A 27281-nucleotide genomic window follows, 5' to 3' on the forward strand; every position below is an offset into this window, starting at 1 on the left:
CCGTCCACACTCCCAATGGGACCCATCCCTTCCCATTCACACCCACCGTACACACTCCAAATGGGACCCACCCCTTCCCATTCACTCCCACCGTCCACACTCCCAATGGGACTCATCCCTTCCCATTCACACCCACCGTCCACACTCCCAATGGGATCCACCCCTTCCCATTCACTCCCACCGTCCACACTCCCAATGGGACCCACCCCTTCCCATTCACTCCTACTGTCCGCACTCCCTGTGGGACCCTACTTCCTTCCCATTCACTCCCACCGTCCACACTCCCAATGGGACCCATCCCTTCCCATTCACTCCCACTGTCCACACTCCCAATGGAACCCACCCCTTCCCATTCACTCCCACTGTCCACACTCCCAATGGGACCCACCCCTTCCCATTCACTCCCACCGTCCACACTCCCAGTGGGATCCACCCTTTCCCATTCACTCCCACTGTCCACACTCCCAATGGGACCCACCCCTTCCCATTCACTCCCACTGTCCACACTCCCAATGGGACCCATCCCTTCCCATTCACTCCCACCGTCCACACTCCCAATGGAACCCATCCCTTCCCATTCACACCCACCGTACACACTCCCAATGGGACCCACCCCTTCCCATTCACTCCCACCGTCCACACTCCCAATGGGACCCATCCCTTCCCATTCACACCCACCGTACACACTCCAAATGGGACCCACCCCTTCCTATTCACTCCCACCGTCCACACTCCCAATGGGACTCATCCCTTCCCATTCACACCCACCGTCCACACTCCCAATGGGATCCACCCCTTCCCATTCACTCCCACCGTCCACACTCCCAATGGGATCTACCCCTTCCCATTCACTCCCACTGTCCACACTCCCAATGGGACCCACCCCTTCCCATTCACTCCCACCGTCCACACTCCCAATGGGACCCATCCCTTCCCATTCACACCCACCGTCCACACTCCCAATGGGATCCACCCCTTCCCATTCACTCCCACCGTCCACACTCCCAAGGGGATCCACCCCTTCCCATTCACTCCCACTGTCCACACTCCCAATGGGACCCATCCCTTCCCATTCACTCCCACCGTCCACACTCCCAATGGGACCCATCCCTTCCCATTCACACCCACCGTACACACTCCCAATGGGACCCACCCCTTCCCATTCACTCCCACCGTCCACACTCCCAATGGGACCCATCCCTTCCCATTCACACCCACCGTCCACACTCCCAATGGGACCCACCCCTTCCCATTCACTCCCACCGTCCACACTCTAAATGGGACCCATCCCTTCCCATTCACACCCACCGTCCACACTCCCAATGGGATCCACCCCTTCCCATTCACTCCCACTGTCCACACTCCCAATGGGACCCATCCCTTCCCATTCACTCCCACTGTCCACACTCCCAATGGAACCCACCCCTTCCCATTCACTCCCACTGTCCACACTCCCAATGGGACCCACCACTTCCCATTCACTCCCACCGTCCACACTCCCAGTGGGATCCACCCTTTCCCATTCACTCCCACTGTCCACACTCCCAATGGGACCCACCCCTTCCCATTCACTCCCACTGTCCACACTCCCAATGGGACCCATCCCTTCCCATTCACTCCCACCGTCCACACTCCCAATGGGACCCATCCCTTCCCATTCACACCCACCGTACACACTCCCAATGGGACCCACCCCTTCCCATTCACTCCCACCGTCCACACTCCCAATGGGACCCATCCCTTCCCATTCACACCCACCGTACACACTCCCAATGGGACCCACCCCTTCCCATTCACTCCCACCATCCACACTCCCAATGGGACCCATCCCTTCCCATTCACATCCACCGTCCACACTCCCAATGGGATCCACCCCTTCCCATTCACTCCCACTGTCCACACTCCCAATGGGACCCATCCCTTTCCATTCACACCCACCGTACACACTCCCAATGGGACCCACCCCTTCCCATTCACTCCTACTGTCCGCACTCCCTGTGGGACCCCACTTCCTTCCCATTCACTCCCACCGTCCACACTCCCAATGGGACCCATCCCTTCCCATTCACTCCCACTGTCCACACTCCCAATGGAACCCACCCCTTCCCATTCACTCCCACTGTCCACACTCCCAATGGGACCCACCCCTTCCCATTCACTCCCACCGTCCACACTCCCAGTGGGATCCACCCTTTCCCATTCACTCCCACTGTCCACACTCCCAATGGGACCCACCCCTTCCCATTCAGTCCCACTGTCCACACTCCCAATGGGACCCATCCCTTCCCAATCACTCCCACCGTCCACACTCCCAATGGGACCCATCCCTTCCCATTCACACCCACCGTACACACTCCCAATGGGACCCACCCCTTCCCATTCACTCCCACCGTCCACACTCCCAATGGGACCCATCCCTTCCCATTCACACCCACCGTACACACTCCCAATGGGGCCCACCCCTTCCCATTCACTCCCACCATCCACACTCCCAATGGGACCCGTCCCTTCCCATTCACTCCCACCGTCCACACTCCCAATGGGACCCACCCCTTCCCATTCACTCCCACCATCCACACTCCCAATGGGATCCACCCCTTCCCATTCACTCCCACCGTCCACACTCCCAATGGGACCCACCCCTTCCCATTCACTCCCACCGTCCACACTTCCAATGGGATCCACCCCTACCCATTCACTCCCACCGTCCACACTCCCAATGGGACCCACCCCTTCCCATTCACTCCCACCGTCCACACTCCTAATGGGACCCACCCCTTCCCATTCACTCCCACCGTCCACACTCCCAATGGGATCCATCCCTTCCCATTCACTCCCACTGTCCACACTCCCAATGGAACCCACCCCTTCCCATTCACTCCCACCGTCCACAGTCCCAGTGGGATCCACCCTTTCCCATTCACTCCCACCGTCCACACTCCCAATGGGACCCACCCCTTCCCATTCACTCCCACCATCCACAATCCCAATGGGATCCACCCCTTCCCATTCACTCCCACCGTCCACAGTCCCAATGGGACCCACCCCTTCCCATTCACTCCCACCGTCCACACTCCCAATGGGACCCACCCCTTCACATTCACTCCCACCGTCCACACTCCTAATGGGACCCACCCCTTCCCATTCACTCCCACCGTCCACACTCCCAATGGGATCCATCCCTTCCCATTCACTCCCACTGTCCACACTCCCAATGGAACCCACCCCTTCCCATTCACTCCCACTGTCCACACACCCAATGGGACCCACCCCTTCCCATTCACTCCCACCGTCCACACTCCCAGTGGGATCCACCCTTTCCCATTCACTCCCACCGTCCACACTCCCAATGGGACCCCACCCCTTCCTATTCACTCCCACCGTCCACACTCCCAATGGGACCCACCCCTTCCCATTCACTCCCACCATCCACACTCCCAATGGGATCCACCCCTTCCCTTTCACTCCCACCGTCCACACTCCCAATGGGACCCACCCCTTCCCATTCACTCCCACCATCCACACTCCCAATGGGATCCACCCCTTCCCATTCACTCCCACCATCCACACTCCCAATGGGACCCACCCCTACCCATTCACTCCCACCGTCCACACTCCCAATGGGACCCACCCCTTCCCATTCACTCCCACCGTCCACACTCCCAATGGGACCCACCCCTTCCCATTCACTCCCACCGTCCACACTCCCAATGGGACCCACCCCTTCCCATTCACTCCCACCGTCCACACTCCCAATGGGATCCACCCCTACCCATTCACTCCCACCGTCCACACTCCCAATGGGACCCACCCCTTCCCATTCACTCCCACCGTCCACACTCCCAATGGGATTCCACCCCTTCCCATTCACTCCCACCGTCCACACTCCCAATGGGATCCACCCCTTCCCATTCACTCCCACTGTCCGCACTCCCAATGGGATCCACCCCTTCCCATTCACTCCCACCGTCCACACTCCCAATGGGACCCCATCACTCCCACTGTTCACACTCCCAATGGGATCCCACTCTTCCCATTCACTCCCAATGGGATCCCACTATTCCCACTCTATGTAAAAGCTCTGAACTTCAGTGAACTCTGCCCTCCGGCAGAGGAGACACTGTCCACTGGCATCACTTGCCAACAGAGATGCTCCTCCAGTGCGAGCTGCTCAGGTTAACAGAAGACCAGAGGGTCCTGGGGTTGGCCACAGCCCCCGACCTGGATTACCTTCAGCCTGGGAGTCCTGGGGTTGGACACAGCACCTGATCCAGATTCCTTGTGTTTCAGGCTTTTCATCGCTATCCTGGTCGACAACTTCCAGCTGATAATCAACCAGCAGAACGAAGCCAAGAAGCGGAAGGTGAGAGTAGACCCCACACCGTGGGTTCTGGGGACGGACCCCACATTCTGCCCTGCACCTTCATGGCTCTGGTGCGTGAGGGTCAGCCGGTATTGGGGAGGGAAGCCTGTGATCGGGACAATTTCCACGTGGACTCCAAAATTCTCTGCCCCGCAGAGTCCCAGATGAACGTCTCCCTGACGGATACTGTGGGACTGTTGGGTGCTTTTGGATGGGGAGGAGAGGGGTCCATGCACTGACCCTTGGGGTCAGTTGGGGGAAGCCAGTCACGTGTCAGGGTCTTGGCCAGAGAGGAAGGGAAAGGGACTGTTAGCAAGAGACTCCCAGCCTCCTTGGTGTCAAGATGTCAAGAGGTCACCTATGTTTTGGGCAAGCAGAAGCAACGTTTGCTCTAAGTTTTTCCACAGCTGCACTATTGCCCTGAGCGGGAAACTGTTACATGGCCTGAAAACTGTGCAGCAACTTAAATCTGTTTTTTTTTGTAATATTCACTTTGAATATTTAGAATGAAAATTGAAAAATCACATATTTTTGATTAAATTTATTAATTGATAACAAAAAACAGTATTAAAAGGAAATCTTTCACCTTTCGTAAACTTTTTCTTGTCTTTCTTTATTCCGGCGGCTTGGCGACGACGGCTACATGCGCAGGAGCATTTGCGTCACACGGCTCGGGGGAACGGCGGTCAGAAGGGGCTGGTACCGCGCTGTATCTCCGAGTAAAACACAGAATTGTGATGTCACCCATCGTGTGTTTGCAGGAGTCGCTGGACGAGAAGAACAGTCTGTTGGATGAATTCACGGACGCCGCAGACAAAGGTCTGGCGAGGGGAGAGCAGAGACCCTTCCTGTTGGTTGGTTCAGCACAGCTGGGTGACAGGGAGGGGTGGGGGAGTCAGACATTTAATCAGTGGCCACTTTATTAGGTAGCCCAGTACACCTGCTCGTTATTACAAATATCTATAATCAGCCAATCACGTGGCAGCAACTCAATGCATAAAAGCATGCAGACACGGTCAAGAGGTTCAGTTGTTCAGACCAAACATCAGAATGGGGAAACAAAGCGATCCAAGTGACTGTGACCGTGGAACGATCGTTGGCGCCAGATGGCGTGATTTGAGCATCTCAGAAACCGCTGATTTCCTGGGATTTTCATGTCTCTGGAGTTTATAGGGAACGGTGTGTGAAAAACAGGGAAACATCCAGGGAGTGGCAGCTCTGTGGGCGAAAATGTTTTGTTAGTGAGGGGGGGTCGGAGGTGAACGGCCAGACTGGTTCAAGCTGACGGGGAGGCGACAGTAACTCAAATAACCAGTAGTGGCATGCAGAACAGCATCTCCGAACGCACAGCACGTCAAACCTTGAAGTGGTTGAGCTAGGGGAGCACAGGAGATATCTACTGAAGAAGCCACTGAGCGTACCTAAGTATGTGAGACCATAAGGCATAGGAGCATAATCAGGCCATTCAGCCCATCGAGTCTTCCCATTCCATCGTGGCTGACAAGTATAAGGGTATCTGTTCCGCCCCACCCCAGTCAAACTGCAAGTGCAGGGGTCCCCAACCTTTTTTGCACCACGGACCGGTTTAATATGTGTTATTTGGTATGATTTGGTAGGTTATTTTTTTGGGTCTGGGAACACTCAGAAATTTTTCCCATGTAAATTAATGGTAATTGCTTCTTTGCTTCACGCCATTTCGGCTTATGAACAGTTTCATAGGAACGCTCTACCTTAGCGGGGGAAATACGGGACAAAGGGGGTCCCGTATGGGACAAACCAATTTAGCCCAATATACGGGATGTCCCGGCAGATACGGGACAGTTGGCAACCCTATGTTCAAGTTCAACAGGGCGTGACAGGGAATGAGGAAAGGTGCAGCTGACTCGTATCGTTTCCTCGCGGCCCGGTGGTTGGGGCCCGCTGCGCAAGTGCACCTCTCCCATCTTCCCACGTGCTCCCGATCCAAGCCAGAGGATGACGTGTTGCCGACCCCCCCACGCCGGCTGGTCGGACAGGACCGCCACAGTCCGAGGAGGGAAGTGTCACCACACTTTCCGAATCAGAGATCAGAATCAGGTTCAGTATCACCGTGAAATTTGTCATTTTGCGGCAGCAGTACAGTGCAATACACAATAAAAAAAACTATAAACTCCAATAAGAAATATATATTAAAAATAAATAAAAAACAGATAGTGAGGTAGTGTTCATGGGTGAAATGGGATGACAGAGGGGAAGAAGCTGTTCCTGAATCGTTGAGTGTGTGTCTTCAGGCTCCTGTACCTCCTCCCTGATGGTAGCAATGAGAAGAGGGCATGTCCTGGGTGGTGGGGGTCCTTAATGATGGACGCTGCCTTTTTGAAGACTTTCTGGTTCTAACATAGCATGCTCTCAGCTTACTAATCCGTGGGCCTTTAGACCCCGATCTTGGCCGCTAGAGTTGTAAGGTGTACACGTACCGATTTCCCCGTTATTAACCGCCCTCCATGTAAAAGCCCTTTAAAACGCAATCTTCTGACCCGAGACCCATTGGAGACAAGGGTGGCAATTGGCGTGGCCGTACACTGTCAGTGAACACCGATCGGGGTTCAATTCCTACCACTGTCTGTAAGGAGTTTGTACATTCTCCCCGTGACCGCGTGGGATTCCTCCGGGTGCCGCGGTTAGCTCCCACAGTCCGGTTCGGGTTGTGGGCATGGTATGTCCGTGCCAGAAGCCCGGCTTCTCTTGCAGGCTGCCCCCAGCACGGCCTCGGACTGTGCTGGTCGTTAGTGCAAACAATGCATTTCACTGTGTGTTTCGATGCACGCGTGACAAATAAAGCTGATCTTTTTTTCTGACTTGGTCTCTGTGTAACACTGTTGAACTGTAGTTTGCAAGAAACTTCTATAGTAATCAAAAAATAATGCCAAGTTTCCATTGAAACCTCTGAGATATGGAAAGACCTAGGCAGAGTGGATGTGGAGAGGATGTTTCCTGTAGTGGGGGAGTCTAGGACCAGAGGACACAGATAGAGTGGATGTGGAGAGGATGTTTCCTATAGTGGGGGAGTCTAGGACCAGAGGACACAGATAGAGTGGATGTGCAGAAGATGTTTCCTATAGTGGGGGAGTCTAGGACCAGAGGACACAGATAGAGTGGATGTGGAGAGGATGTTTCCTATAGTGAGGGAGTCTAGGACCAGAGGACACAGATAGAGTGGATGTGGAGAGGATGTTTCCTATAGTGGGGGAGTCTAGGACCAGAGGACACAGATAGAATGGATGTGGAGAGGATGTTTCCTATCGTGGGGGAGTCTAGGATCAGAGGACAAAGCTTCAGAATACAAGGACGTCCCTTTAGAACAGAGTCTTAGAAAAGTACAGCAGAAAAACAGGCCCTTTGGCCCATCTAGTCCACTCAACTGCCCACTCCCATCGACCTGCACTGGGACCACAACCCTCCAGACCCCTACCATCCGTGTACCTATCCAAACTTCTCTCAAACGTTGAAATCGAGCTCGCACACACCACTTGTGCTGGCAGCTTGTTCCACACAGTGAAGAAGTTTCCCCTCATGTTCCCCTTAAACTTTTTCACCTTTCACTCTTAACCCCTGACCTCTGGTTGTAGTCCCACCCAATCTTAGTTGAAAAAGCCTGCTTGCATTTACCCTATCTCTATCAAATCTCCTCTCAAATCTTCTACGTTCCAAGAAATAAAGTTCTATTCAATCTTTCCTTATAACTCAGGTCCTCCAGACCAGGCAACATCCTTGTAAATTTTCTCTATGCTCTTTCAATCTTATTTACCTCTTTCCTGTGGGTAAGTGAGCAGAACTGCACACTATACTCCAAATTAGGCTTCACCAATGTCTTATGGAACTTCAACATAACATCCCATCTTCTATACTCAATACATTGATTTATGTAGGCCAACGTGCCAAAAGCTTTCCTTACCACCCAGAGATGAGGAGCAATTTCTTTAGCCAGAGGGTGGTGAATCTGTGGAATTCATTGCCACAGATGGCTGTGGAGGCCAAGTCATTGGGTATAGTTAAAGTGGAGGTTGATAGGTTCTTGATTAGTCAAGGGAGAAGGCAGGAGAATGGGGTTGAGATGGGTAATAAATCAGCCATGATGGAACGGCAGATCACTCGACGGGATGAATGGCCTAATGCTGCCCCTATGTCACGCGGTGGGAGTGTCGGTGTGGCTGGGAGAGCGGCTCCTCACACGCCGTTGGTGTTTGTGATCCTGGCAGAGGGTGAGATGAACAGTGCGAGAGAAGATAACGAGATGTTCCTGATGAGGGTCATTGATGAACACTACAACAGCCACACACACGCAGCCAGGTAGGAGGCAGTGTGTGCGAGGAGGGGGAGAGCTGGGTCGGTGGGTTGGAGGGGTAGAGGTGGGTGGGGTCGGTGGTCGGAGGGGTAGAGGTGGATGGGTGAGGGGGGGTTAGAGGTGAGTGGGGTGGGTGGAGATGATGACCACAGGGATAAAGATTTTCACAGAGACCGGCAGCGAGCCCGAGCTTAAAGCGCCCCTCTCTAACTCTGACCGCTGTCCTGCATTGTGGGAGGCAGCGAGGTGGGAGTACTGGGATATGGATGGTGGGAGTGAATGGGAAGGGGTGGGTCCCATTGGGAGTGTGGGCAGTGAGAGTGAATGGGAAGGGGTGGGGTCCCATTGGGAGTGTGGACGGTGGGAGTGAATGGGAATGGGTGGGGTCCCATTGGGAGTGTGGATGTTGGGAGTGAATGGGAAGGGGTGGGGTCCCATTGGGAGTGTGGACGGTGGGAGTGAATGGGAATGGGTGGGGTCCCATTGGGAATGTGGATGGTGGGAGTGAATGGGAAGGGGTGGGGTCCCATTGGGAGTGTGGACGGTGGGAGTGAATGGGAATGAGTGGGGTCCCATTGGGAGTGTGGATGGTGGGAGTGAATGGGAAGGGGTGGGCTCCCATTGGGAGTTTGAAGGAATGAGCTTGAGAAGTAAGAATTCTCTTCATACTTCACTATCCTGAAGGGTACTCTACTAACGAGTGCACTTGGCAGTATGGGATCCAGCGATGGGACTGGTGGGGGATTCAGGGTGGGATACCCCTCCCCTCACTGTCTGGTGCCCCTGCCCCACAGGGAGACGATGCTGGTGGGATGGGGAAGGAACCCCTCACCTCCTCTCACTGTCCGGTGCCCCTGCCTCATAGGGAGACGATGCTGGTGGGATGGGGAAGGAACCCCTCACCTCCTCTCACTGTCCGGTGCCCCTGCCTCATAGGGAGAAGATGCTGGTATTCTACTGTTTCCAGCTGCTGGGGGCCATCGAGCACCAGCTGTACCTGTTCCAGATGCAGAACACCATGCTGAACGAGACCGTCGACTGCTTCTTCGAGGTACAGCCCAGCTCCCTCCGGAATGCAGAGGACAGCCTCGGGCAGGGCATCTCAAAGAGGAGCCGGTTTCAGGTGAGCGGGGGGGGGGGGCGGACTCTCGAGATACAGCGTGGAACAGCCCCTCCTGGCCCAATGGGCCACGCCACCTATTTAACCCCAGCCTAATTATGAAGGGTCTCGGCCTGAAACGTCGACTGTTTACTGCTTTCTGCCTGGCCTGCTGAGTTCCTTCAGCATTTTGGGAGTGCTGCTTTGGTCGCGTTTAACTAACCAATTAACCTACCAGCCGGTACGTCTTTGGAGTGTGGGAGGAAACCGGAGCACCCAGAGGAAACCCACGCGGTCACGGGGAGAACGTACAAACTCCTTACAGTCAGTGGCGGGAATCGAACCTGAACAGCGGACTGGAACTCTTCAACGCCCCCTGCTGTAATAATGCGGCACTACCACGGTGACCCAGCCAGTGTTTGATCTCTGGAACTCACCGGGTGGAACGGCTGGCGTAACGCTTCACAGCACTGGCGCCGGCGATCGAAGTTCTAAGTAAATTTATTATCAATAAATAACTTGATCATAAATTTATAATCAAAGTATGTATATGTCACCATATACTACCCTGAGATTTGCTTTCTTGCGGGCATTGACAGTAAATAGAAAGGTAAACTATAGAATCAATGAAAAGATACACACAAAGCATCTCCTTGCGTGCTCTCCATCCACTGGGCTCTCCTTCCCCCTTTCTTTCTCCCTAGAGTTCCTGTCCCATGATCCTCTCCCTTCTCCAGCCTCGTACCCCTTTTGCCGATCAACTATCCAGCTCTTGGCTCCATCCCTCCCCCTCCCGTCTTCTCCTATCATTTTGGATCTCCCCCTCCCCCTCCAACTTTCAAATCTCTTACTAACTCTTCCTTCAGTTCGTCCTGACGAAGGGTCCCAGCCCGAAACGTCGACTGTACCTCTTCCTAGAGATGCTGCCTGGCCTGCTGCGTTCACCAGCAATTTTTGTGTGTGTTACACAAAGCATCTGTCGCCTCGGAGGACAATGGGTGACGATGATCCTCATCACCAGCCTGGTCGGAAGGTATGGAGATCCTGAGATGCCCAGTCGTCAAGATCCCCCTCTCGGCCTCACCGGTGTAGTCCAAAGGATTTTTGTGATTTTTATTAACGACCTGGATGTGGGGGTAGAAGGGTGGGCAGGCACGTTTTCAGACGACTCAAAGGTTAGTGCTGTTGTAGATAGTGTAGAGGACTGTCGAAGATTGCAGAGAGACATTGATAGGATGCAGAAGTGGGCTGAGAAGTGGCAGATAGAGTTCAACCCGGAGAAGTGTGAGGTGGTACACTTTGAAAGGACAAACTCCAAGGCAGAGTACAAAGTATTCTGTATATACAAAGTAAATGGCAGGATACTCGGTAGTGTGGAGGAGGAGAGGGATCTGGGGGTACATGTCCACAGATCCCTGAAAGTTGCCTCACAGGTGGATAGGTAGTTAAGAAAGTTTATGGGCTGTTATCGAGGGATAGAGTTTAAGAGTCGCGATGTAACGATGCAGCTCTATAAAACTCTGGTTAGGTCACACTTGGAGTACTGTGTCCAGTTCTGGTCGCCTCACTATAGGAAGGATGTGGAAGCATTGGGAAGGGTACAGAGGAGAGTTACCAGGATGCTGCCTGGTTTAGAGAGTATGCATTATGATCAGAGATTAAGGGAGTTAGGGCTTTACTCTTTGGAGAGAAGGAGGATGAGAGGAGACATGATAGAGGTGTACAAGATAATAAGAGGAATAGATAGAGTGGACAGCCAGCACCTCTTCCCCAGGGCACCACTGTTCAGTACAAGAGGACATAACTTTAAGGTAAGGGATGGGAAGTTCAAGGGGAATATTAGAGGAAGGATTTTTACTCAGAGAGTGGTTGGTGCGTGGAATGCACTGCCTGAGTCAGCGGTGGAGGCAGATACACTAGTGAAGTTTAAGAGACTACTAGACAGGTATATGGAGGAATCTAAGGTGGGGGCTTATATGGGAGGCAGGGTTTGAGGGTCGGCACAACATTGTGGGCTGAAGGGCCTGTACTGTGCTGTACTATTAAAAAAAGGCAGCTTATGAAGCAATACGTCTGTCACCAGCTCGGCTGCAGGAGCTGCCGGAAGGATGTTCAGTGACGTCCGGCCGCCTCAGGGGCTCCACTCCGGATTTGCTGTCTGGGTTTTACTCCCGTAGCCTTCGTCTCTCCCGAGGCAGTGGTGCTATTTACCCATCGCTGGGGATCCACATCAGTGGGACCGTGTGCTACGTGTGCAGGGCCCAGACAAACAACCAATGTGCAAAAGGCAGCGAACTGTGCAATTACAAAAAAAAAATTAGTAGGTGAATAATAAATAATACTGAGAACATGAGTTGTAAAGAGCACTTGAAAGTAAGTCTGTGGGTTGTGGAATCAGTTCAGAGTTGAGGTGAGTGAAGTTATCCACTCTGGTTCAGGAGCCTGATGGTTGTAGGGTAGTATCTGTTTCCGAACCTGGTGGTGTGGGACCTGAGGCTCCTGTACCTCCTTCCTCATGGCAACAGCGAGAAAAGGGTGTTGGGGGTCCTTGACGATAGGGGTTCAATTAAAACTCGACTTGTCTCAGGGTTCCAAACCAGCCGCTGCCAAGCCCCAACAATCAAGAAGGGATTGGTTTGAGGGGAAGGTTTTAAGATGAACCCGAGGGGCAACTTCTTCACCCACAGGGTGGTGCACACATGAAAGAAACAGCCAGGGGAAGTGGTTTGGTTGAAACTTAATTGCCATTCGAGCACACACTTGAATACGACTAATCCGAAACAGGTGCAAAACACAACACCAACAGTCACGCATGGCACATGTAGGTTACAAAAGCAGAAAAACAGTCACAAAAAATAAGTATGTTGCCCAAGTTCCTGAATGTCACGGCACTAGGACTGATGGAGCAGCATTCCCCATCACAAGCAACACAGACAAAATGCTGGAGGAACTCAGCAGGTCAGGCAGCATCTGCGGAAAAGAATCAACAGTCGATGTTTCGGGTCGAGACTCTCCTTCAGGACTGAGAAGGTGGGGGGGCGGGGGAAAGGTGACAGAATAAAACGGTGGGAGGAAGGGGAAGGAGCTGGCTCATCGCATGTTAGTGCAGCCGCAGACGAACGCAATCCAACTCCTCTTCCGCCGAGCGCACTGGAGGGCAGCACTGAAGACAGGTACATTACTCACACTTAAAAGACAGGTACAGAAATAGGAAAGGTTTAGAGGGATATGGGCCAAACGCTGGCAAATGGGACTGGTTCAAATGGGCATTTTTTCCAGCATGGGTGAGTTGGGCTGAATGGCCTTTTCTCCCCCTCACACGATATGACCCTCCCTCTTTCTGGCTCATCAACCATAAGAGCCCACAAGGAGGAGAAGATGGCAGCACGCGTGACCTCTCCGGTGATGAATATCCGTAATCTGTTAAGTCGGAAGCCGTGCACAATCCTGATTTGATGGAGACTGACGTGAGAAGCACAGAGGATCATCTGGTGAAACTTCTGAAATGTTCGCTTCACTGCCGCTGCTACTGTGCGATCCGGAATCTCCGGAGGGGAAGGCCCCGAGTCCTCGGCTTTGCCTGTTGCCTGTTGCCGGGGCCGGGGTCGAAGCGCTCGGCAGAGATGGTGCTCGGTGTCGGAGGCTCGAAGTTTTCGGAGGGACTGAGAGTCGCACTGTGGTCGGGTGCTTCCAGGGTGCTGCATCGGCAAGTTTGCGGCGCTGGAAGCTCATTGCAGGAAGAGTTTCTTCCTTCTACCGTCTGCGTGAGATGATGGGGCTATCGGGACTTTGAGACTTTTTTTTACCGTGCCCATGGTCTGCTCTTTATCAAATTACGGTATTGCTTTGCACTGTTGTAACTATATGTTATAATTATGTGGTTTTTGTCAGTTTTAGTCTTGGTCTGTATTGCGTTTTTCTTGTGATATCATACTGGAGGAACATTGTATCATTTTTTAATGCATGCATTTCTAAATGACAATAAATGAGGACTGAGTGTCCCCATAATCTAAAAAAAAAGTCCCTAGTGGTAACCCGTATACCTTTGGGATCTGAGGACTTCCCCACTCCCCAGCTGGTTCCGTATGCGAGTCACACCTCACTCACTCCTCGGAGCATAGCGCGGTTAGCGTAACGCTTCACTGCGCCAGCGATCTGGGTTCAATAGCCGCTGTCGTCTGTAAGGAGCTTGTGCGTTCTCTCCGCGAGTCTCCTCCGGGTGCTCCGGTTCCCTCCCACGTCCCAAAGACATACGGGTGAACGTTAGGGACTTGTGGCCACGCAGCGTTGGCGCCGGACGCACGGCGACACTTGCGGGCTGCCCTCAGCCCTTCCTCGGACGGTGTTGGCGGTTGACGCAAAGCGACACGTTCTGAACTTTAATCTTTACGACGCTGCCCCTCGTGGTTTTATACCGATGGGGCGAACCGCTCTGGGTGGCAGTCCTCTGTAATGGCAAGGGGTGGGGACGGGGGAGATGGGGAGGGGGTGCTGTGCAGCCCGGGACGTTTATGACCAGGGTGATCCCGTTCTCTTCTCTTGCAGACGGCTACCCGGTCCAGGAGACTCAGACAGCATGAGGTGGAGACCTGGGTCCACAGGGATCGAGTCATCAGCCCAACCCCACCCACCCACTCTGCCTTCGCCAGAAAGAGTAAATAAATAAAATCTACCGTCGTGTTGTGTGGCTCCTTACAATTCCCATCATCCCCGTTCTCCCGATTCTGCACGCGCGCTGGGTTCTGTGCTCGGACCCAGTGAGGAAGTTTCAGGGAACCCACACCTGAGAGGAGCGCAACTGTAAGAGGAAGGAGGTAATGCCGAGACTTTATAAGGCATTGGTCAGGCCGGGCTTGGAAGCACTGTGGGCAGCTTTTGGACCCCTTATCAACGAAAAGATGAGCTGGCATTAGAAAGCGTCCAGAGGGTGTTCACGGGGACAATCCTGGGAACGAAAGGGTTAAAGTATGAGGAGCATTTGATGGCTCTGGGTCTGTACTTGCTGGAATTTAGAAGAATGTGGGGGTGAGGGAGGGAATCTCTTTGAAACCAATCAAATAGTGAATAGAGCAGATGTGGAGAGGATGTTTCCTGTAGTGGGGGAGTCTAGGACCAGAGGACACAGATAGAGTGGATGTGGAGAGGATGCTTCCTGTAGTGGGGGAGTCTAGGACCAGAGGACACAGATAGAGTGGATGTGGAGAGGATGTTTCCTATAGTGGGGGAGTCTAGGACCAGAGGACACAGATAGAGTGGGTGTGGAGAGGATGTTTCCTATAGTGGGGGAGTCTAGGACCAGAGGACACAGATAGAGTGGATGTGGAGAGGATGTTTCCTGTAGTGGGGGAGTCGAGGACCAGAGGACACAGATAGAGTGGTTGTGGAGAGGATGTTTCCTATAGTGGGGGAGCCTAGGACCAGAGGACACAGATAAGGCGGATGTGGAGAGGATGTTTCCTGTAGTGGGGGAGTCTAGGAACAGAGGACACAGATAGAGTGGATGTGGAGAGGATGTTTCCTGTAGTGGGGGAGTCTAGGACCAGAGGACACAGACAGAGTGGATGTGGAGAGGATGTTTCCTATAGTGGGGGAGTCTAGGACCAGAGGGCACAGATAGAGTGGGTGTGGAGAGGATGTTTCCTATGGTGGGGGAGTCTAGGACCAGAGGACACAGATAGAGTGGATGTGGAGAGGATGTTTCCTGTAGTGGGGGAGTCTAGGACCAGAGGACACACATAGAGTGGATGTGGAGAGGATGTTTCCTATGGTGGGGGAGTCTAGGACCAGAGGACACAGATAGAGTGGATGTGGAGAGGATGTTTCCTATAGTGGGGGAGTCTAGGACCAGAGGACACAGATAGAGTGGATGTGGAGAGGATGTTTCCTGTGGTGGGGGAGTCTAGGACCAGAGGACACACATAGAGTGGATGTGGAGAGGATGTTTCCTATGGTGGGGGAGTCTAGGACCAGAGGACACAGATAGAGTGGATGTGGAGAGGATGTTTCCTATGGTGGGGGAGTCTAGGACCAGAGGACACAGATAGAGTGGACGTGGAGAGGATGTTTCCTGTAGTGGGGGAGTCTAGGACCAGAGGACACAGATAGAGTGGATGTGGAGAGGATGTTTCCTATAGTGAGGGGAGTCTAGGACCAGAGGACACAGACAGAGTGGATGTGGGGAGTATGTTTCCTATAGCGGTGGAGTCTGGACCAGAGGGCACAGCCTCAGAATAGGAAGACGTCCATTTAGAAGGGAGGTGAAGAGGAATTTCTTTAGCCAGAGGGTGGTGAATCTGTGGAATTCATTGCTACAGACAGCTAGGAAGGCCAAGTTATTGGGTGTATTTGAAGCTGAGGTTGTTACGTTTTTGATTAGTCAGGCCGCCAAAGATTATGGGCAGAAGGCACTTATCCCTTATTTATCGACTGGAGTTTTCGGCTGATATATATTGACACTTCTATTGCACCCTCACCCCTCCAATCAGCCTGACCCCACAAGTGGGAACATTCTCTCCGTGTCCACTCGATTGAAACGTCCTGGGATGGGAGGGCTGTGGGTAAAGGAATCGGACATACACTTTGAACAAAGGGTGATTATATTAAAATGCACAAGATGCTGGGGCCACAGGATCATTGGGGGTGGGGGGGGGTTTCACATAAAACAGAGAAGGAGAATGGCTTTGCTTTCTGGATTCAGCATGGACCCACTGCATTGAATCCAAAACAGTGAAAATTCCCCTCAGGGGGCCAGCGAATCTCTGGAATTCTCACCTCCCCACGCCCCACAACGCCCCGAACTCGCCACAGGCCCAAAACCGGTTGCAAAAGAAGGAGGGTTGGGTATGGGGTGAGCACCTCCATCCCATTAAAAACCCAGAAATGTCAACTGAAGCTCCAAAGCCCTCATCCCTGGGAGAGGAAGGGGAAGATGGCCAACGCCTAGGGAACAACCGGAAAGTCGGGCCCAGGCCAGAGGACTCTGGTGAGCTGCTGTCAGGGGCCTCTGCCCCAGTACAAGAACAACCCCCCCCCCCAACAGAGGCAAGGGGGCTTTTAAAGAGGAAGGAAATTAATCTTTGAACGATTGGGGAACTGAGGGGAATGGGGGACTGGCACAGAAGAGAGGGCCCAGAACAGAAGAGAGGGCCCAGAACAGAACAGCCACGATCATGTTGACGGCAGATGCTCGAGGGGCCAAATGGCCCGCTGCTACCCCTGCTTTCTTCTTGGGCCTTTCATCATTTTAAAGATCAACCCCTCCCCACCCCAATCAACTGAAAAGAGTGGATTTTTATTCACCGGCGTTGAAAGATCCAATATTGTCATTCCCTGGAAATCCATCACTACGTTCCGAGATCTGGACCCCCCCCCGTGCAACCGGCTCCTTGACTTCCTCACTGGCAGATCCCAGTCGGTTCGGATTGGCAGCAGCACCTCCTCCACAATCTCAATCACCCCTCGCTCAGTGTGCCAGCGAAAGCAAAACATTCATCATCGACTACAGGAGGAAGAAGCCAGTCCTCATTAGGGGACTGGAGGTGGACGGAGCCAAGCACTTTGAATTCCTCCACGCTGAGCGCTGTCACAAAGGAGACACGGTAGCACCTCTACTTTCTTAAAGGCTCGTGACGTTTCAGGGCGTCACCAAAACCTCCGACAAGTTTCTACAGATGCACGGAGGGGAAGAGGTTTCTAACCGCAGGAGACACCAACGCCCAGGAACGGAAAAGCCTACAGAAAACGGTGGATGCAACCCAGTTCATTCCAGGCGAAGCCCCCCCCCCCGCCGTTCAGCACACCACACTTAGACGGAAGCGCTGCCGCAAGGAGGCTGCGCCCGTCATCAAGGCCCCCCGCCATCCAGGCCGCGCTCCCGTCTCGCTGCCGCCTTCGCGCAGGAGGTTCGGAAGCCTTGGGCCCCGCACCACCGGGTTCAGGAACAGGCGTTACGCAGCGCGTGGCTGGCACTCGCGGGCTGCCCCCGGCGCACCCTCGGGTGTGTGCCGGTCGTTAACGCGGACTTCACGCAGCTCACTACGTGGCAGGCGTGGCAAACCGACCTTGAGGTCTCCATCGCTCCTGAACCGGCGTGGATAACTTCACCCACCACGGCACGGCACTGATTCTACGACCTACAGACAAACTTCAAGAGACTTTACAACTCACGTTCTCTGTGTTATTTTATTTGCACAGCTTGTCTTCCGACTCCACGTTGTTAGCCCTTGTTTACAAGTTTCTTTCTGAAGATTCTGTTGCATTTCTTTTATTTCCTTGTAAATGCCTGCAAGAACATGAACCTTCAGGTAGCACATAGTAACCACAGCAAATTTACTTTCAACTCTGAAGGCAGACAGTCTGAGAGTGTGGAACTCGATATCAGTCCGGATCGCAGCAGATGCTGGAACAGTCCCAAAGGGCTGAATGGACTCACTCCCACCTCCCTCGAGGGTGTAAACGAGGCAAGAGTACGGCATGGAGGATCTGCTCCGAAGAAATGCCTTCCCTACGATATTTCCTGAGGGGGGGGGGCAGCAGGTTCACTGTAATCATCCAGGACCGTGCAAGGCACTGTGGAGTCCAGGGTCCATGAGGGGGTGGGAGGTACGGCAGATTCCTCTCGAAGCCAACGGGCGGGAGCCTGTGCGTCCACGGTGACTCGAGTGGAGGTCGTGCGTTGGGGAGGGAGGGGGTGCAGGGGGACGTTGAAGGAGCCGTCTTCTCAGAGGTCAGGTCCACATCTGGATAAAACAGGGAATGCACGAGTACCGGATTACGGTAAGAATTAAAGACCTTTTGAGTTACCGAGTAACACCACATAGAAACAGCTGGTCCACTCGGCCACGAATGCCTTCCAAACCAGTCTCCTTTGCCTGCCCCCCCCCCGCCCGCTTGGCCCGTATCCCTCTCAACCTTTCCCACCCAAGTACCTTTTTAAATGCTGTTAGTGTACCCGCCTTAACCTTTCCCTCTGGCAGCTCATTCCATACACTGAATCCCCTCTGGGTGAAAAGGTAGCCCCTTGGATTCCTTTTGACTTGATAGAGGTGTACAAGATGATAAGAGGCAAAGATCGAGTGGATAGGAAGAGACTTTTCTCTCCGGGACGGAAATGGCTAATACGGGGGGGCATAATTTTTAAGGTGATTGGAGGAAAGTATTGGTGGGGGGGGGATATAGTGTTGCCGTTTTTGTTTACGCAGAGAGTGATACATGTGTGTGGAACGCCCTGCCGGGTTTGGGGCAGAGGTAGATACATTAGGGGCATTTAGGAAACGCATAGTGGGGCACACGGATGATTAAAAAACAAGGGAGGACTACGTAGGAGATTGATCTCTCTCTCTCCTACACGTTACGCAGATGACATTTACAACAGCAATGAGAGTTCTCCATCTCTGGCAGTGTCCTGGGTGTCAGCAGCTCGGTTTTCACTGCCAGTCAGGAAGTTTCGGGTGCAGACTCGGGAACACCATCGCACTTGGATGTCAAAGGGTTCTTCGTCGCTGTTGCCGTAACAGCTTTGTTTGACCAGTCGGGGTTGTTGGCCCCCAAGCTGAACCCCCAAACCTGGAGGGCCGGCGGACCACCCTTATTCTGACCTCTACCCTTTGGCACAACTGACCCCACCAAGAGCCAAAGCACAAGGCCCTGACTGCAGCCAACGTAGCTCTCCAGATCACTGAGGCACGCGAGCCTCCAAACCCTCCGACAGGGTTGCAGTCCTCTTGGAGGTAGTGGGCTAAAAGGTCAGCACAACATTGTGGGCCGAAGGGCCAGTAACGTCCTGTAGTGTTCTATATTCTGCCTTCTATGTATTACAAGGGGAAGAACAAGACAAAAAAGCCAAGAACAAAGTAGTTGTGGCCATCTTATACGAACAACAAGACATTCCATTGATTAGAGGAATGACTAGGACATAGTCAGGGTTCAGTCTGCAGAGAGACTTCTAGAAAAATGCAGAATCACCTGGACGACAATTACTGAAAATTCGCTATCGTGGGGCAAGGTTTAATTGACGCAGATTGTGTACTTGAACCCTAATTCAGGTTCATGATGTGTTCTCATTCTGATTGCTTGCTTTTTGTCACTACTTTTGGGAGATTTTTGAATCGGGGCGGCCTGCTAAAACGAGCACTGAGCTGAACTGTAATATGCTTCTCAATTTTGTGTTTTCGCTCTTTTGCCGTTTCCACATTTTTTTGCATGGGGGGGGAGGGGTTTGATGGTGTTTTTCTTTAAATGGGGTCCCCGTGGTGTTTCTTTGTTCCGAGGTTGTCTGTGGGGAAGACCAATCTCAGGTCGAATACTGCATCAGTACTTTCATACAGGTTCCCCCACTATCCGAAGGTAGAGAGTTCCTATGAAACGGTTTCTAAGCCGAAATGTCGTAAAGCGAAAAAGCAATTACCATTAATTTATATGGGAAAAATTTCTGAGTGTTCCCAGACCCAAAAAATAACCTTCCAAATCATAACAAGTAACACATAAAACCTAAAATAACACGAACATATAGTAAAAGCAGGAATGATATGATAAATACACAGCCTATATAAAGTAGAAATAATGTATGTATAGTGTAGTTTCACTTATCAAAATTGGGAAGACAGCGAGCGCAAGTCTTCACGGTCATGGTAAACACACATATAAAGCAGACTTCTTTTTTCGAAAAAGCGAAAATCCTCCTTGGTTAGCGAAAACAGGTACTAACGTAGGTCTTTCGTAACAGCGAGCTATCGTAAAGCGAACGTTCGAAAAATGGGGGCCACCTGTATAAATGCACTTTGAATGTATGGAGAGGGAGGGAGGGAGAGGGAGACTGGGGAGACAGCCTGCTGTCTCTCTTTGGATGGGTTCCATGGTGTTTCTTTGTTTTGTGGCTGCCTGTGTGGAAGACGAGTCTCAGGTTGTCTACTGCATCCATACTTTTGACAATAAATGTACTTTGGATGTCTGAAACCCACGCAGTCCAGAGGGAGGACGTACACACGGTGCCGGAATCGAGCTCCGAGCTCCGATGCCTCGACCGGTGATGGCGTCACGCGAGCCGCCATGGCGCCCAGATAAAAGTGCCAGTGCTCGGAAGATCAGGGTTCAATTCCACCGCTGTCTGTCAGGAGTTTGCACGTTCTCCTCATGAGACTATTCCAAGACATTCGAGTTAGCAGGTTAATGGGTCACATGGGTTTAATCAGATTGCATGGGTTCGTTGGATCCCATGTTGTATCTCTAAATAATAATGTACCACAATTATATTCATCGAGTCGCTATGCCCTGGCATCATTTCTCATCAATCTTCAACTCTTTTTTTATTCTGACATATCGTCAGCTGTCTTTGCTACAAAGCCCTAGCTCACTCAACCTACCCTCATAAGACACGCGCTCTAATCCAGGCAGCATCCTGGTAAATCTCCTCTCTAAAGCTTCCACATTCGTACCATAATGAGGCGATCAGAACCGAACAGAATACTCCAAGCGGGGTCCAATCAGGGTTTTATGGAGCTGCAACGTTATGTCGTGGCTCTTGAACTCAATCCAATTAATGGAGGCCAACACGCCGTACACCTTCTTGGCAACCCCATCAGCTTGAGAAGCATCTGTGGGCCTGGACCCCAAGATACCTCCGTTTCTTCTATCATTAACCCCGTACTCTACCTTCCAAAGTGAACCATTTCACTCTTCTCTGGGTTGAACTCCATCTGCCACCTCTCAGCCCAGCTCTGCATCCTGTCCATGTCCCATTGACAACGGCGGGCGTGAAAGGTCACGGCGGGTAAACGGGTCCGCGGGGTCAAAAAGACAAAAGATTCTGCAGATGCTACAAAACGCTGGGGGGGACTCAGCAGGCCAGGCAGCATCTACGAGGGGGCGGGGAACAAACAGTCAGCTGCATTTCCAGACGTCTGGGGCCGTGTCTCTAAATGTAGCTAACTGTTTCGTCTCTGTAGATTGCAGTCTGACTTGCTGACCCCCCTCAAGCTGTGTTTGTGTGTGTGTGTGTGTGTGTGTGTGAAAGAGACAGAGACAGACACACACACACACACTAGAGAGTCTAGGTTGGAATCTGAACTGCTATGGGTCAAGGGGGAGGGTCCACACAGGGCGATCCAACCAAGATCTCAGCGGTGGGGCTGGGGTGAAAGATGATGGCACATCACGACAGCAGTGAAGGCGGAAGAAGGCTGCAGAAGTGAAGGGTCTCCAGTCAGCGCGACAACGGACCCTGACTTGGATCTGTAAATGACCGTGTTGTGGCTGCCCGTACATCCGCCTCCAAAAATTCACGCACAGATATTCCCCATTCAGGGAACAGCCGGGTCTGGAGGAAAGACTGGGAATTATTGGGTTATTGGGAAAGATTGAACAGGTTAGGACTTTATTCCTTGGAGCGTAGAAGGCTGAGGCGAGATTTGACAGAGGTACACAAAATTATGAGGGGTACAGACAGGCTAAAGAAATGCGAGCAGGCTTTTCCCATTGAGGTTGGGTGGAACTACAACTAGAGGACATGGGTTAAGGGTGAAAGGTGAAAAGTTTTTGATGGGAAAGCGAGGGGAAACTTCTTCGCTCAGGGGGTGGTGAGAGTGTGGAATGACCCAGCAGTGCATGCAAGCTCAAGTTCAACGCGTAAGAGAAGTTTGGATGGGAGGGGTATGGAGGGCTATTGTCCTGGAGTTTAAATGGCTCAATAGACAATAGGTGCAGGAGTAGGCCATTCAGCCCTTCGAGCCAGCACCACCATTCACTGTGATCCTGGCTGATCATCCACAATCAGTACCCCGTTCCTGCCTTCTCCCCATATCCCTTCACTCCGCTATCCTTAAGAGTTCTATCTAACTCTTTCTTGAAAGAATCCAGAGAATTGGCCTCCACTGCCTTCTGAGGCAGAGCATTCCACAGAACCACAACCCTCTGTGTGAAAAAGTTTTTCCTCAACTCCGTTCTAAATTGTCTACCCCTTATTCTTAAACTGTGGCCTCTGGTTCTGGACTCACCCATCAGCGGGAACATGCTTCCTGCCTCTAGCGTGTCCAATCCCTTAATAATCTTATATGTTTCAATCAGATCCCCTCTCATCCTTCTAAATTCCAGTGTATACAACCCCAGTCGCTCCAATCTTTCAACATATGACAGTCCCGCCAAACCGGGAATTAACCTCGTGAACCTACGCTGCACTCCCTCAATAGCTGGAATGTCCTTCCTCAAATTTGGAGACCAAAACTGCACACAGTACTCCAGGTGTGGTCTCACCAGGGCCCTGTACAGCTGCAGAAGGACCTCTTTGCTCCGATACTCAACTCCCCTTGTTATGAAGGCCAGCAGGCCATTAGCTTTCTTCACTGCCTGCTGTACCTGCATGCTTGCTTTCAGTGACTGATGAACAAGACTCGGCACGGACTAGATGGGCCAAAGGGCCAGTTTCTGTGCTGTACTTTTATTTTAATGACTAACCTCATACTCGACTCGAGTGACCGCACTTCTGCCCCAAGTTCCATTCTTAAGGTGATCTTAGTTTTGTGAGGAGGGGGCTCACTCTCGTCTTTAACCCTTTCCCATCCTAGCAAAGCTACTGCAAAACACGTTCCAAGGTTTTGACTTACCGTCTGCGGCGGGGGGGATCTCTCAGTACATGCTGGCCGGCTGATGGGCCGGGAGGGGCCTGATCTCAAAGGTCACTCCGTTGCCGGGCAGTGGGGAGGGCACCAGCGGGCACAGCCAGGCCAGGTACCACCGGCTGCCGAGCAGCTCCACCACGTTCCGCCGCCAGCCCAGGTTGTAGAGGCCGCGCAGGCTGGAGCTCCACTCCCGCGTGGTCTGGCCGTACCACAGCAGCCGCAGGTGGAACAGCAGGAAGGCGGACATGAAGACGAAGCCCAGGATGCACGTGTCTGCCACAAACGCAAAGGCGAAGGTGCTGACGCCCACGTGGCCTGCGCAAACGGGCAAGACGAGGAACACAGATCAGAACAGTGAGGCACGAGCACTCAAAGCAACAATCCCAGACAGCAGTGACCTTCACACTGGGAATCGCCGTACACAGTTCCCACCTCTGTGTCCCACAGAGAGTCACTGTGCACTGTTCCCGGTCTCCATATCCCACATCGGGAGTCACTGTGCACTGTTCCCGGTCTCCGTATCCCACATCGGGAGTCACCGTGCACAGTTCCCGGTCTCTGTATCCCACATCGGGAGTCACTGTGCACTGTTCCCGGTCTCTGTATCCCACATCAGGAGTCACCATACACAGTTCCTTTCTCCATATCCCACATCGGGAGTCACTGTGCACTGTTCCCAGTCTCCGTATCCCACATCGGGAGTCACCGTGCACAGTTCCCAGTCTCCGTATCCCACATCGGGAGTCACTGTGCACTGTTCCCAGTCTCCGTATCCCACATCGGGAGTCACCGTGCACAGTTCCTCTCTCCATATCCCGCATCGGGAGTCACCGTGCACTGTTCCCAGTCTCCGTATCCCACATCGGGAGTCACCGTGCACAGTTCCTCTCTCCGTATCCCACATCGGGAGTCACCGTGCACTGTTCCCAGTCTCCGTATCCCACATCGGGAGTCACCGTGCACAGTTCCTCTCTCCGTATCCCACATCGGGAGTCACCGTGCACAGTTCCCGGTCTCCATATCCCACGTCGGGAGTCACCATGCACAGTTCCCGGTTTCCGTATCCCACATCTGGAGTCACTGTGCACAGTTCCCAGTCTCCGTATCCCACATCGGGAGTCACCGTGCACAGTTCCCGGTCTCCATATCCCACATCGGGAGTGACCGTGCACAGTTCCTCTCTCCATATCCCACATCTGGAGTCACTGTACACAGTTCCTCTCTCCATATCCCACATCAGGAGTCACCGTGCACAGTTCCCGGTCTCCATATCCCACACTGGGAATCACTGTGCTTGGTTCCTGGTTTCCGTATGTACTGTATATGTCAATTAAACTGCATTTGCCATTCCTGGGCCCTCACCGGCCCCCCCCCCCAAACTCATCAAGGTCTCCCTGTAATTTCTGATTCACGTCTTCAACAACACTCACCAGGGGCAGATTAGCCGTGGGATTAACAGGGCTATCGTCAAGCAAGGGGAGTTGTGGTAGAAGGGGCTCGTCACTCACCTGTAATCAGCATGGCCCAGGGAATGAAGAGGAGGAACAGGCTGTGCAGGGACAGCCCTTCCTGCAGGTAGCCCAGGAAGATGTCGGCGTTGAGGGAGATGGCGTAGAGGAGGCCCAGCCACATGTAGAGGAGGCAGCAGAGGAAGAAGCGGTGGTTGGCGTGGCCCACGCACTGCCCGAAGAGGACGCAGTGGTGATCCCGGCGCAGCACGCACACCTTGCAGTCGGGGCAGTGCGAGCAGCGTGGGGGCACGTGGCTCTCGCACAGGAAGCAGTAGCTGCGGAGGGAGGGAGGGAGAGGGGCAATGGGGTCAACGCCGGCCGGAGAGACAGCCCACTGAGAGCTCAGCCCCACTGGCAATCGTCCATCACCGACTCCCACCCCGACTGACACGCGCACTCCCCACCGAACCCCCTCACCGAGTAACCCACACCCATACCATTGATCCATACACCCTCTGACACCCACACAACTCCATGGCCACACACTGCCAACTCTTCCCTCAGTCCCCCTCCACTGCGTCACCCCTCCCCATCGGCAGATCAACACCCAAAAGACCCAACCCCTAGTGCGCACTACCACCATGTTCCGTTCACTTCCACCGTCCACACTCCCAATGGGACCCAATCCTTCCCATTCACTCCCACTGTCCGCACTCCCAACGGGATCCCATCCTGTCACATTGTCTCCCACCGTCCACACTCCCAATGGGACCCACCTCTTCCCATTTACTCCCACTGCCCACACTCCCAATGGGACCCCACCCCTTCCCATTCACTCCCACCGTCCACACTCCCAATGGGATCCCACCCCTTCCCACTGTCCACTCCCAATGGGATCCCACCCCTTCCCATTCACTCCCACTGTCCACACTCCCAATGGGACCCCACCCCTTCCCATTCACTCCCACCATCCACACTCCCAATGGGACCCAATCCTTCCCATTCACTCCCACTGTCCGCACTCCCAATGGGACCCAATCCTTCCCATTCACTCCCACTGTCCGCACTCCCAATGGGACCCAATCCTTCCCATTCACTCCCACTGTCCGCACTCCCAACGGGATCCCACCCTGTCACATTGTCTCCCACCGTCCACACTCCCAATGGGACCCACCCCTTCCCATTCACCCCACCATCCACACTCCCAATGGGACCCACCTCTTCCCATTTACTCCCACTGCCCACACTCCCAATGGGACCCCACCCCTTCCCATTCACTCACACCGTCCACACTCCCAATGGGATCCCACCCCTTCCCATTCACTCCCACTGTCCACACTCCCAATGGGACCCCACCCCTTCCCACTGTCCACTCCCAATGGGATCCCACCCCTTCCCATTCACTCCCACCATCCACACACCCAGTGGGACCCCACCTAGTCCCATTCACGGACCTGTCAAGCTGTTCTGATCCCTGATATGTCCACCCGGTACGTAGGGATGAGAGACTCACCCTGACGGCCACTCATCCTTGATCTTTCTGGCATCCCAGCACCCCCTCCCCTGCTCTCTCCCGCTCACCCAGGCACAGATGCTTACCTCCAGCCCTGTCCCACCGCCTGGTTGGCCAGGAACACTCCGCGGATGCTGGGGTTCCTCCGGATGAACAAGCAGAGGTTTCCCACCACGTTGCCCAGGACGAAGGCTACGAAGGCAAGGTGGATTATCTGCCACATCCCCAAGGCCTGACCGGGGCTAGCCACGGTACGGGGTGTTCCCCAGGGCTCTGGCTCCAAACTAGAGCTTGTCCTGTCCACTGAGGGGGTAGGGGCCAAGTGCGGGTCAGTGAGGATGACGTATACCAACTCTAGGGAGACTGTAAGAGTCATGATCGAGGTCATGCAGAGAGGGGCATAGACCACTGGTTCAAATTTCTCCAGTACGCCCATGCTCCCACACTCAACACCAGCAGAGAACAACTTAGGCACTTGAGATGACTTAAAGTGGACTGCCACCAACAGAGGTCAACTGAGACCAGCAGACGCCCATCAGAGCTCACAGGGGGCCACCAGAAACCTGGGTTTCATTTCACATCTGCTGAGAGACGCCCAGAAACCAGCAGAGGCGATTGGTTTCCAGCAGACCCCCACCAGTGACAGAGCAGAATTCACGGGGGTTCACCAACAGGGACCAGCTGAGCTGGCAGTCTCAATGGGGGTCAGCCAGACTCCAGCCTAGGGCGTCAAACTTCAACAGAAGTCACCAGGCTCCGGCAGAGACTGCCAGAAACCAGCAGGAAGTTCCACGCTCCAGGTCCTGCTGGAGGTCACCAAGCACCAACAGGCTCCAGCAGAATCCAGCAGCCCCCAGCAGAAGTCCGAGCCCACTCTCCACTTCCCCCAGAACGGCCTCGGAAACCGATGCGTCACTTCCG

General features: G+C 53.4%; 1 protein-coding gene across 4 annotated transcripts; it reads right to left on the reverse strand.

Annotated features, from left to right (window-relative positions):
* Positions 1–4889: 4889 nt before the first annotated feature.
* On the reverse strand, positions 4890–27281 carry zdhhc24 (zinc finger DHHC-type containing 24). 4 transcript variants are annotated; one of them, XM_063036658.1, is made up of 4 exons: positions 26447–27281; positions 24905–25182; positions 23382–23711; positions 4890–5232 (listed from the first exon to the last, which is right to left on the reverse strand). In XM_063036658.1, exons 1-3 carry the CDS (start codon positions 26794–26796, stop codon positions 23404–23406), a joined length of 936 nt encoding a protein of 311 aa, XP_062892728.1. In that variant the 5' UTR covers positions 26797–27281; the 3' UTR covers positions 4890–5232; positions 23382–23403. The 4 variants fall into 4 exon arrangements, with proteins under 4 accessions (XP_062892728.1, XP_062892727.1, XP_062892729.1 ...); XM_063036657.1 differs by lacking the exon at positions 4890–5232 and adding an exon at positions 5252–5581; XM_063036659.1 differs by lacking the exon at positions 4890–5232 and adding an exon at positions 17805–18067.

The sequence above is a fragment of the Mobula hypostoma genome, chromosome 30 (assembly GCF_963921235.1).
Source record: "Mobula hypostoma chromosome 30, sMobHyp1.1, whole genome shotgun sequence".
Taxonomy (NCBI): Eukaryota; Metazoa; Chordata; class Chondrichthyes; order Myliobatiformes; family Myliobatidae; genus Mobula; species Mobula hypostoma.

Excerpts from the sequence above, each read along its gene's own strand:
- zdhhc24 (XM_063036658.1), bottom strand. The coding sequence starts at position 26,796 with ATGGGCGTACTGGAGAAATTTGAACCAGTGGTCTATGCCCCTCTCTGC. Across the intron at positions 25,183-26,446 it reads GCGGTGGGACAGGGCTGGAG|CTACTGCTTCCTGTGCGAGA; the intron begins GTAAGCATCTGT and ends CTCCCTCCGCAG. Across the intron at positions 23,712-24,904 it reads CTGGGCCATGCTGATTACAG|GCCACGTGGGCGTCAGCACC; the intron begins GTGAGTGACGAG and ends CCGTTTGCGCAG.